Raw genomic sequence first — 12,592 nt, 5'->3', positions numbered from 1 at the left:
TGGTCGGGTCGGGCTCAGGGCAAAATCGGAGGGACTCGGGCCGGGTCGGGTTCTTTTTTCCCGACCTGAGCAGGCCTCTAGCTGGGATGTAGAAGCGATTGCAAGGTGCATATCTTCAGTAAAACAAAAGGTGTGCCCTGGAAACAAAATTAATTGTTTTCCTTACCCACTGATACATCACAGTTGCAAATATAAAAAGACTTTGTCAGCAAACATTATTTTCAAATTCTCGGTATGAATGAAAAATTAGGTAGGTGCTATAACCATTTAGTTGTGACTTCTCTCACTCTACACACATACACACACTCACGACACACACACACAGCACCGAAACAGGCTCTTTGCCCATCGCCTGTGCTGGCCATCAAGCACCTATCTATTCTAATCCCATTTTCCAGCACTTGGCCCGTTGCCTTGTATGCTATGGCATTTCAAGTGCTCATCTAAATACTTCTTAAATCTTGTGAGGGTTCTTGCCTCTACCACCCCTTCAGGCAGTGATGTTCTCCACAAATATTTTTTCTGTAAATCTTTACCTCAGAGACATCTTAAAATTAATTTTCCAGCTAGCTTTGAGATGGTTTCATAAAATTATAATCTCTGATAGACCCTGAGGGAAAAAAGGCTTTGAGTTTCTGCACAAATTAGTTGACGGAATCACACTGATGCATGCCGGGAGATTCTCCACCATACACAAGCTCAAACTGAGGCATTCTGGGGACTGCCAACACAGGTGTAGTTGTCAGCTCCTTCCAGCTGACAGAATAATAGCTCGAGGAGGAACTGCAGCTCAAGTCCCAGAAAGGCTGAGCCTACACAGTAAAAATATTAATTATGGTCCTCAAAGGCATGGCGGACAATTTTGTACAAAGTTTAATCATGTCACTTTGAACTACTTTTTAACACCTTTATTACGCCCTGAAATGTCTTTTTTGATGTGTAGATTTCCTTGCTGCTTACAGTTCTGAATAATGCAGATTTAGGAATGTGACGTTTGAGTCAATCAACTGCAAGAGTTTGCATATATACATACACATTTGTGATGTTTGAAGTACATGACAAAGGGGTTATGACAAGAATGTGCACAATCATACTGTTTTATATTGTTATTTTATACGTACTTTTGACACTGAAGTGTGACAAATGTACAGCAAGAATTATTTGGTATATTATTCTTGCCTCACCCCTTTCCTATCACTATAATCTCTTCCAGCCCCATATGCCTCCAAGATATCTGCGTTGATCCAATTCTGACCTCTTGAGCATCCCCAATTTTAAATTGCTCCACAATTGGTAGCCATGCCTTCAACTGCCTATGCCCTAAGCTCTGGAATTCCCTCCCTCAACCTCTCTGCCTCTCTACTTCTTTCCTCCTTTAAGACGCTCCTTAGAAACTAAATCTTTGACCAAGATTTTGACCATCCGCTCTAATATCTTCTGCGTGATTTGGTGTCGAATTTTGCTTTATAACACTCCTGTGAAGCGCCTTGGGATGCTTTATTATGTTAAAGGTGCTACATAAATACAAGTTGTTGTTGTCAAACGTTTGTGTTTAGTTCATATCTGGCACACCTCAAAGTGCCAAAATTATATATAAAAGAAAAAAAAAAGCCAATTAGGTCATGCTGTTTCGTTTTGACCCAGCAACCTGGGATTTCCTCTAGAATAGGAGCTGGGGATTATTATGCAACTTTCAATATACTAAACCTTTCCTTAACAATTAACCTGTAAACTGATCTTAAGATGTGCCTATTTAGATCACCTTGCCCTTGGGAGAACTGGAAAATTGCCTGAAAGGGGTAGGACGGGTTAAACACAGCTTCACGTTAGAAGCTAAACATCACAACTGTGTTCCATATTTCAAATTACCTCCGAGTCATGTATATTTATACTAGCTGATCTCCTGTGATGTTGCTCAGGGTGAATCAGAGAACATACACTACCATATGACGCCTTGAAGTATGCTGGCTAAAGTGTAACAGGAAATGAGCATGACGAAATGAAAGGTTTAATATAGGAAAGATTAATTACTTTAAAATAGAAATTGATCCTAAATCACCAGCAGATAACTGAGAGGTTTTTGATTAACACTGTAAGGATCTAAAAGATTAAAGTCTGGAATATAAGCCTGAAATTTTATTTCTTAATACATATATGTTTCTCTCTCTGCCTTTAATGGATTATTCCACTGATGTCATAGATAGAATCTTAACCATACTTTTTCTGCTCGGTCCATTATATCATCTGGGTGAAACACTACTAAGACAGGCAGAACACTGTTGGACAATAACATTTAAAGGGTAGTTTGTGCTGGATTTTGGGTCATGCTACAATAAACTTCAACCCCCTAGACTGGGAAGGGGGTAGGGGTAAACAAAATCAGCCAGTCATTGCTTCTGAATGCTCTCCAGCATGTAATGGAAAATGAGGGTGTGAGGCCATCAGGTGAAGACAAAATCAGGTTCAGTTGTGATACCATTTGAGTACTGTTAGGCCACTTAACCACAATGAAGAAGTAAGATCACTTGCGAGAGACGCGAGAGGGTATTCAGCAATGTGGCACCCTACCCTGGGAAAAATCTGCAGCTTGAGGAAAGGAGGGGCATTGGAGAAAGATGAGGGGGCTGAGGGATAGGCTGGGAATCAGGAAAAAGAAACTCTCTTGAACAACATCAATGAAATCCAAATGCTGCAGAGGATGTGACAGACCTTCTTCATATGCTAAACCTGTTACTAATAAAACGAGCATTCTCCTCCAAGGAGGTTTCTGCTGTGAGGTCCTGTAGCTCCATTGCGCAACTCTTGACCTATTCGGGTGGAAGGATGCATCAGTGCTGCTGTCAGACTCCAGCCTCCCTGCTGCAGATTGCTGAAATGGTTGAAACCCAGCATGGTCTATTAGGCAAGCCAGAGAAAGATTCTCATCTCAGATCACCGCCTGTGTCTAGAGAACATTTTCATTTGCATTATGACGGATAGCAGATCTCCTGTACTCCATAAAGGGCCGCTAATGTTCTTGCTTAATGTAGTGCATTCGGGATTGCTTTAAGTTGCCCCAATAGGAAGCAAGAGGTTTCTAACCTTAATGATTCTCATCATGAGGGCTTTAAAAATAAAACAATGACATGAAGTTATAATTAATAGCTACTTCTGTTTGGTCTTGTCCAATTTCATCACTGTCACCCACCCACCCCACCCCACAATAAAACTTTACTGACATCATTAACTTTCATTAACAGGGGGATTGAGTTTAAGAGCCGCGAGGTTATGCTGCAGCTCTATAAAGCCCTGGTTCGACCACACTTGGAATATTGTGTTCAGTTCTGGTCGCCTCATTATAGGAAGGATGTGGAAGCTTTAGAGAGGGTGCAGAGGAGATTTACCAGGATGCTGCCTGGGCTGGAGGGCATGTCTTATGAAGAAAGGTTGAAGGAGCTAGGGCTTTTCTCATTGGAGCGAAGAAGGATGAGAGGTGACTTGATAGAGGTGTACAAGATGATGAGAGGCATAGATAGAGTGGATAGCCAGAGACTTTTTCCCAGGGCGGAAAGGGCTATCACCAGGGGGCATAATTTTAAGGTGATTGTAGGTAGGTTTAGGGGGGATGTCAGAGGTAGGTTCTTTACACAGAGAGTGGTGGGTGCGTGGAATGCACTGCCAGCGGTGGTAGTAGAAGCAGATACATTAGGGACATTTAAGCGACTCTTGGATAGGTACATGGATGATAGTAGAATGAAGGGTATGCAGGTAGTCTGATCTTAGAGTAGGTTAAAGGGTCGGCACAACATCGTGGGCTGAAGGGCCTGTACTGTGCTGTACTGTTCTATGTTCTATCTCAACATACAAATTGAAAGAGCGACTTAACATATGCTTCAGCTGATTTTCAAAATATTTTGTGCTAATGATATCACTAGATGGCTTGTCTTGGAAGGATACTGGAAGCTGTGCTATCCTGAAGTTCAGGATTCTACCTTTACTACTGATTATCAAGCTCCCTCACAATCGCCTACCTGATACCAGCCCCCCAAGCCCTAAAGTCAAGAATGTTCAATTCCAGAAAGCTAGATGGTAAAGGATAGAACTGGAGCCAATCTTTACATACTTTTATATTTATTTACAGTGTTACACAATATAAGCTCCTAACCCAACAACCACAGCTGCAGTGTGTGTGTGCTTGTAGGGGCACAAGTGAATCCCCAGTTAATGCCCACCGCCTGCCTACAATTAAACCAATTAATATAAAATTAACAAAGAACAATCATTGACCAGAAAAATCCAAACACTAACTAAAATGGACAGACGCTCAACTCTGGGACCTGTGCTTGAATCCAGTCCAAATTGATGCCATGAAAATCTACTTTGTTGGTTGTAAGGATCTTAGGTTTGGGCAGTCTCAATCTCGGTCCTACTGGGCAAGGGCCTATTGCATAAAACAGCCTGCACTTCAACATTCATTCAGACTCACTTTGAATGACTGGTTTAGAAAGTGGCAAGAAAAGCCATATTGGTAAAGTTGGGGGTGCTCTTCTGAGATTGGTGTGGAGACACATTGTTGGGGCAGAGTAGAGGGAGCTTTACTCTGCATCTAACCGTTGTATGTCTGGTCAGGTTTGGGTTGCTTGATGCCGACACCGCGGTGCCTTAATCGTTTCCAGTTCACAGCACCAAAAGCCCTCACCTTAACAGCATAAGATTCGCCATAAATTTAGAAAAAAAATGAACAGAAGAATATAGTGATCAATATTAAATTAAGTCCCGATGGCGAGAATCCTCTGAAATATCAATAACTATCAAAGATAAAACTCAGCAATATAAAAAATACATAAAATATGTATGAAGAGACATCGGGGCAATTTCAGGATTTGGAGAGGGTGGAAAAGGAAAGAAGGGGCATGATCCATTCCCCAAAAATATAGAAGGGAGAAATGATCCCCTTTAATGACCCTCCAGCCAGTGGGTGTCTTTATGTCTCCAAGTGTTGCAGCTTGGTGGTAATGACATAATAAAACGTTGCTGCATGTTCTACCACACCTTATCATTTCTTTTTATAATGTAGACATGAAAATGCAATTTAACATGGCAGCTGAATCGTTCAAAGATTTTCTTGAAAAGCATGAAAGTCCGAAACTTGGCAAGGGGACAAAAATGAGGATGGAGAATTTGAGTTCTGATTTGGCTTTGTTGGAGATGGAAATAGATTGGAAAGTTTAATAGCTAGCCTTGCCACATTATAAGGTGTGGAGAAAGATAGATTCCTGCTTTAAAAATTAGACCTTTGGTGCACAATTTACATTTTAGACCATTCATGAAAAACCCATGCAACAAAAAGGGCTGTTCAGTACAAAACTGAAAATATGCGATGTATTCGATCCTCCCTACCTAGTTGTCTTTGACATCCTTGGAGAGAATGGGAGGCAAATACCACAAGGATTTTCAAATCCAATGGCAAGACTTGTTCCTTTTTCACTGCCTTGCGCTAGCCCAATACTGACCAAGATGTCAGGAGATCTGCTCCCTGCTCAGTCCTTCACAAGATACAGCTACTGCTCCACTATCTATGGATGATCTTCTATTGTCTCACCTGCACTCATGAACATGGTACCAGACAAAGCTTGTCATTTGATAGCCAATTCCTACCTAACAGCTAGGCATCAATCTCAGTCACAATTATTCCACTCTCTATTTCATCAATAGTACTGTGAGCAGTGCTGTTCTAAATCTTCCTCTTTTATTTCTCCAAATACATCATTCTATTCATTCTTCCATACTAATCCACCTGCACATTGTTGAAATGAACAGTCATCACAGTCTCAGACTCAATCTTTCTGACAGCCTCAGAAATATAGAAAGTCATGCATTCCACAGTCTCTCCTTACTCCTATGATCCACACAATAAAACTCAACCCTGGCGTCACCTAATATTTAGCACTTGATTTATTCCATCTGTTCTACCTTGGTGGTGTCCTGAACTATGGGGTCTTGTGCCTTTACCTAGACTTCATGATTGAACAAAAACAAGTTGGGCACGGGTGCAACTTATGGGCAACAGACCACACAAGGATGACTCCACTGTGCCATTCTCCACACAGAGCTGCATCTAACACACCTTCCACTGCTCCAGCTACAGATTTAAGTGACACCGTACAGCACAACCTGGTACATTTAAAAGTGGTTTAAGTTCAGCCCAGGTTGATGGGATGAATGTCTGCTCTCTTTCACTGCTGGAAGGTCGTGCAAGAGATGGCTAGTCTATTGAACAAAAGTCCAGTAGTAATAACATTATTCAGGGTCTCTTATTAAATGAGAAACTAATGTGAATGCCTTATGCCTATTGTGCAGGATCCCATCAAAATTAAAAAAGACAGAGATACCAAACTTGGATTTTAAAAGCTTGAAGACTGTAGATGGTGTTTTGTGGACAATCTCACAGACAAAGGGCACAAAATGCCTGGTGTGGGAAACAGAAAGGTCATGCTAGAGCAGCAAGAGCTTGTCTCATGAAGTCAGGGTTATTAGTAATCCTGAGACAAGGTTAATTGGTAATCTTATAATAAAGGATCTTCTTGGGAAGAGTGATCGTAAAATGATAAGACAGTGATGCGGTTAAGTCTGAAGCTAGGTCTTAAATTTAAACAAAGCCAATTATTGAGGTACGAGGGGCAAGTTGGCTGAGATCAATTGGGAAATTAGATTAAAAGACATGATAGTAAACAATAGAGAACATTTAAAGGTCTAATCATGGCTAACTAGTGAAATTAAGGATAGTATTAGGTTACAAGAAGAGGTTTACAATGTTGGCAAATACAGTAAGCTTGAGGATTGGAAGGGTCTTAAAAATCACCAAAGAATGACCAAGAAGTTGAGAGAGAGGGAGAAAATAGAATATGGGAGTAAACTAGCAAGTAATATAAAAATGGATTGTAAAAAACCTTTACAAGTATGTAAAAAAGAGATTAATGAAAGAAAACGTGGGTCGCTTAGTGGCAAAGAAAGGAGAAATTATATTGAGGAATAAGGAAATGGCAGAGACGTTACACAAATATTTTGTGTCTGTCTTCACAGTAGAAGATACAAAGAACATTCCAGAAATTGTGGGGGACTAAGGGTCTAATGAGTGTGAGAAACTTACAAGTAATTTATATTAGTAAAGAAAAAGCACTGGAGAAATTAATGGGACTAAAAGCTAACAATTCCCCTGGACCTGATGGCCTAGACCATAGGGTTTTAAAAGTGGTGGCTGCAGAGTGTTACGAAAGTGCTTTCATTTTAATTTTTTTTTGAGGACTTGTGTTAAACTGAAAAGATTCCATGGATGTATTTTTTTTTAACCAAGTTCACCGAAAGGACACTTGAGATGTAGTTTGAAAACTACCTGTGCTGAAAGTCATGTGCTTTGGGCTCAGTAAACAACAGACCCCTTGGTGACCTGGGGAAAAATGGTTACAGAGAAGCCACATGTCAAGATCTATGGAGGTTTGGAGGTCGACCCTCCATTTGGGGTTTGGACATTGTTTTCAGATTAGTTGGGGTGTGAACTGCTTGGAGACAGTTGGTGTTTTCCTACCAGGGAAAAAAAGAAACCACCCAGCTCACCTCCTTCTCTACCTCTTTGAAGAAATCCTGCAAAGATCCAGTGTGGGAGAACTAAAATCCCTGGTGCTGCATAGCTCCTGAGAAGTTGGAAAAAAATCCTGCCATTCAAGTGTGTGCTGGCAGAAAACCTTGATGCCACATTTCTCCTGGAAAGCCTACTAGAATAATTCTCGACATCTCCAGAACAGACTGCTTCTGAAACGATACCAGTGACCCATCTCCGTATATCCGGATGCCAGACCAAAAAAGGGACAACTGACTTCCTTCCATATCTCTTTTTTTCAATCAAGAACTAGCAAGTATTTGGCCAAAGTAGTCTTTTTGTTGGTCTTTTTTTGTAATGGACCTCTGCAGAGAGAATTTCTGTACTTTTTCTAGTTTGTGTGCATATGTGAGTGAGAGAGTATAATTGGGGAATTTAAAAAGGGAACTTTCATATTTCAATCTGTGAATTAATGCTTTGCTTTGTTACTGGTTAATTCTTGTTTTATTAAACTGATAACTTTGTTGTTTATTAAAGAAACCTGGTTGGTGTATTTTATTCTGGGATAAAAAAATATAGTGTATGATTGGCTATACCAGTAACCAGGTAAACATTTAAATATAAAATTGTAACCTGTGGGGAAGTGGAACTAGTAAAGACAGTGCACTCCTCCCACCTTGGTTGTAGCAAGAGATAGTGGATGCATTGATTTTGATATTTCAGAATTCCCTAGATTCTAGCAAAGTCTTCATGGATTGGGGGTTAACAAATGTAACATTGCTATTCAGGAACGGAGGGAGAGAGAAAAAAGGGAACAATAGACCTGACATTAATAGTAGGAAAAATGCTAGAATCTATTATTAAGGACATGGTAATAGGGCACTTGGAAAATCATTATATGATTAGATAGAGTCAACATTGTTTTATGAAAGGGAAATCATGTTTGAGGGTGTAACTATCAGGGGAACTAGAGGATTTAGTACATCTGGATTTTCAGAAGGCATTAGATTATGGTTCCAGACAAGAGTTTGTTACACAAGATTAGGGCTCTTGGGGTTGAGGGTAATACATTAGAACAGATTGAGAATTGGCTAATGGGCAGAAAACAGAGTGTAGGAATAAAAGGATAATTTTTGTGATGGCAGGGTGGAGTGCCGCATGGATCAATGCTTGGGCCTCAGCTATTTATGATCTATATCAATGACTTAGATGAGGGGACTGAGTGTAATGCATTAATGTTTGCTGATGGTACAAAGCTAGGTGGAAAAGTAAGTTGTGAGGAGGATGCAAAGAGGCTGTAAAGAGATATAGATTGGTTAAGTGATTGGGTAAGAAGGCGGCAGATGGAGAATAATGTGGGAAAGTGTGAAATTATCCACTTTGGTAAACAGAATAGAAAAGCAGAATATTTTTAAAAGGGGAGACCAATAAATACATTATAAATGTGTGCTTGAACATGATATTTGAAACATTTTTGTCCTTAGGCTCCTAAAAGTCTTCCTGAAATGAGTCACATTCTCCATCTGTAGGTTGTTATGTGCCAGAATCCCCATGGTTGTAGGTAATTAAATGAATCTCTGTGGTAACCAAACTGGAGATTAATGCTGTTTAACAGGTATGATTAAACCCTCTGGAGCTCAGAGTGTGAAGTCTGGTCACATGGAGGGACTATCACTGTCCAGAGCAATCTTTAGTGTTCCACTCATTCTCAGATATCAACTCCTCCAACAACCATACACAAAGCTCTCTCACTTTAATATACCAGCTTTTACATCACCAATATAGAGCCTGTCCCACTGTCAGATACCAGCTCCTCCATCACCCACACAGCCTCTCCCACTCAGATACAGCTCCTCCTCACCTCCATCAGCAACCGATAATGGGAGGTGGGCGGACAGGGGTGGGGGGTGATCAGATAGATTAATTTGTGTCCAATCATCTCCATCAAAGAGAACATGCAAAGAACATCTGACTCTATGTAGAATGTGGTGGTGAAGGATTAATCCAAAGTAAATGCGTTCTTTTGGTTGGGTAGTTCATGTATGGACTGATTGTTAATTCTGATGATTTGTCATACCACAATCATGCTCCTGGCTTGTATCAAGCAAAAAATGCAGCCTCCCTTCCTATCCTAATACATTACAAGAACACAATAAAAAGTTACAGGCGGGAAAAAGCTATTTGCTCCACTGAAGATTGTACTCTAATTCCCAGGGAATCCAGTCTGACGTCTACAAGCCCTGGAAAACTAGCCCACAAAGTCAAGACAACTCAGTTCTAATTTCTGTCATATTTATTACCAGGGTGTTGCTTCTGTTTCAGGTTTGGTGGGCTTGGCAGTTTGGAAAGGGTTGTTCTTAGCAATGTTACCCCATTGCTGGATAAATCCCAAATCAGCAATTTGAGATGTTTGCAAATTAACTGCGATGTGGATTTAACTTGTTCAGCCTTCCATTCGACTGGTATTTTGAACTTCTCCCAATGTTTGTAATTTCAGTAGATCATTGCAAACGTTCAACAAAATGCTGAACCTTTATTAAGCTCTGGTTAGGCCACGACTAGCGTATTGCTTCCAGTTCTGGTCACCAAACTTTAGGAAGGATGTGAGGATCCTTGAGCAGGTGCAGAGGAGATTTACCAGAACAGTTCCAGGGATGAGGGATTTTAGATACAAGGTTAGGTTGGAAAAGCTGGGGTTGTTCTCGTTGGAGCAAAAGAGATTGAGGGGAGATTTGACAGAGGTGTACAAAATTATGACTGGTTTAGATAAAGTAGGCAAAGAAAAGCTGTTCCGATCAGCTAATGGTACAAGGACTGAGGACACAGATATAAGGTTTTGGGTTAGAAATGCAGGGAGGATGTGAGGAACAGCCTTTTTACGCAGTAAGTGGTAATGACCTGGAACACTCTGTCTATGAGGGTGGTGGAAGTGGAGACAGGGGGATTTAAGGAAGATCCTTTTTACACAGTGAGTAGTAATGACCTGGAACCCGCTGCCTATGAGGGTGGTGGAAGTGAAGACAATCAATGATTTCAAAAGGAAATTGGATGGGCACTTGAAGGAAATAAACTTGCAGGGCTCCAGGGATAGAGTGGGGAGTGAGACTGACTGGATTGCTCTATGGAGAGCTAGCAGAGATTCGTTGGGCCGAATGGCCTCCTTCGGTGCTGTAAATGACTCTAAAATTTGAGTAGAGGCACGTTTTCTAGTACCACACCACAGTTAACTTTTCATTAATTCAAATTGATCTCCTCTTGAGCTACAGGCCTGAATTCATGGAAATATGCTGGGTTTGTCTTATCTAACACCACTGTGAACTATTTATATACCTTTCCCAACCTTTAACTTTGTCATTTTCCTCACAGTCTTGTACAACCACTCACTGCTGGTCTGAAATTTGTTAAATGAATTTGAGAAGTTAGTTACCTTGTGGAGACAGAAATTTCGAACACAGAAGGTGGCCAACTCGATGGTGTCCAGCAAAGTCACCTGTACCATTCCGTAGGTCTCTGTTCCTCGGCCAGGCCAGTACTGGTCACACTTCACCTGCACAAAGACGTGTGAGAAAAATAATTAGAGGGGTTGCAGATAGCAGGTATAGATACCTGTACCGAGACACTGGGTACAGGCAGCAAATATAGATACCTTTAGAGGGTCACTGGGTACAGAGAGAGAGTATAGCTTCCTGTACAGAATCACTGGGTACAAGCAGTGGTTTCAGATAGCTGTACAGAGACACTGGGTACAGATAGCAGGTATAGATACCTGATCAGAGTCACTGGGTACAGGCAGTGGGCACAGGTATCCACACACAGAGAAACTGAGTGCAAGCAGTGCATATAGGTACTGATACAGGGTGTATTGGAACACATAATCACAACCAAAATGGAGGAATGTAGAGCTCTCAGATAGTTGTAGGGCTGGAGGAGGTTACAAAGATCGGATGGGCAAGGCCTTGAAGGCATTTGAACATGAGGATGAGAAGGGCGGCACAGTGGCGCAGTGGTTAGCACCGCAGCCTCACAGCTCCAGGGACCCAGGTTCGATTCCGGGTACTGCCTGTGTGGAGTTTGCAAGTTCTCCCTGTGTCTGCGTGGGTTTTCTCCGGGTGCTCCGGTTTCCTCCCACAAGCCAAAAGACTTGCAGGTTGATAGGTAAATTGGCCATTATAAATTGTCACTAGTATAGGTAGGTGGTAGGGAAATATAGGGACAGGTGGGGATGTTTGGTAGGAATATGGGATTAGTGTAGGATTAGTATAAAAGGGTGGTTGATGTTCGGCACAGACTCGGTGGGCCGAAGGGCCTGTTTCAGTGCTGTATCTCTAATCTAATCTAATTTTAAATTTGAGGTGTCAGTGGACCAGGAGCCAATGTAGGTCAACGAGCACAGTGGGACTTGGTGCGAGTTAGGATTCAGGTAGGAGAGTTTTGTACGACCTCAAGTTTATGTTTAGTGGAGAATGGAGGACGGCCTGGAGAGCATTGGAATAGTCAAGTCCGGAGGTGAGATAAGCATGGCTGAGGGCTTCGGCAATGAATGGCTGCAGTAAGAACAGAGACAGGCAATGTTACAATGCATCAGTCCCAGTAGAGACACAGTGGGTACCAGGAACCTGCAGCAATAACATAATCAGTGGTACAAAATTATATTAGATAAGACAGATTAACTTCACATCTGCCTTGTGTTATACTATGATAGTAGAATAAAAATGTACAGGTTCAAACTACTGAAAGGCAAATTTAGGCAGGAAGATTTTCTTCACAGTAATATGTGGACCAGAATGCTGGATAGGGCCAAAGGAGTGAAAATCCTTCCACAGTTGGATCCCATGCAGGATAGGCTTTAGGTCCCTTTTGGATGGTGAGCCACAAAATGGCAGACTAGCCTTTCTCACCCCGTACTTAGTTACTGATTCAAGAAAAGTAAAAAAAAAATCTCCTGAGTGCTGGAAACCTGAAATGAAGACAGAACATGCAGGAAACACACAGCAGGTGCATCAATATCTGTGAAGA

At 41.4% G+C, this 12,592-nt stretch overlaps 1 protein-coding gene across 1 annotated transcript in view; it reads right to left on the bottom strand.

Annotated features, from left to right (window-relative positions):
* Positions 1-12,592, bottom strand: part of LOC137351760 (receptor-type tyrosine-protein phosphatase delta-like) — a 583,992-nt gene that overhangs the window by 59,485 nt on the left and 511,915 nt on the right. The window contains exon 28 of the mRNA XM_068016566.1: positions 11,004-11,123. Coding sequence (XP_067872667.1) covers positions 11,004-11,123 — 120 coding nt within the window. The remainder of the gene's footprint in view (positions 1-11,003; positions 11,124-12,592) is intronic.

This window comes from Heterodontus francisci, chromosome 36, assembly GCF_036365525.1.
Source record: "Heterodontus francisci isolate sHetFra1 chromosome 36, sHetFra1.hap1, whole genome shotgun sequence".
Taxonomy (NCBI): Eukaryota; Metazoa; Chordata; class Chondrichthyes; order Heterodontiformes; family Heterodontidae; genus Heterodontus; species Heterodontus francisci.
Note: the sequence above shows the minus strand (reverse complement) of the source record. Positions and strands in the feature narration are given on the sequence as shown.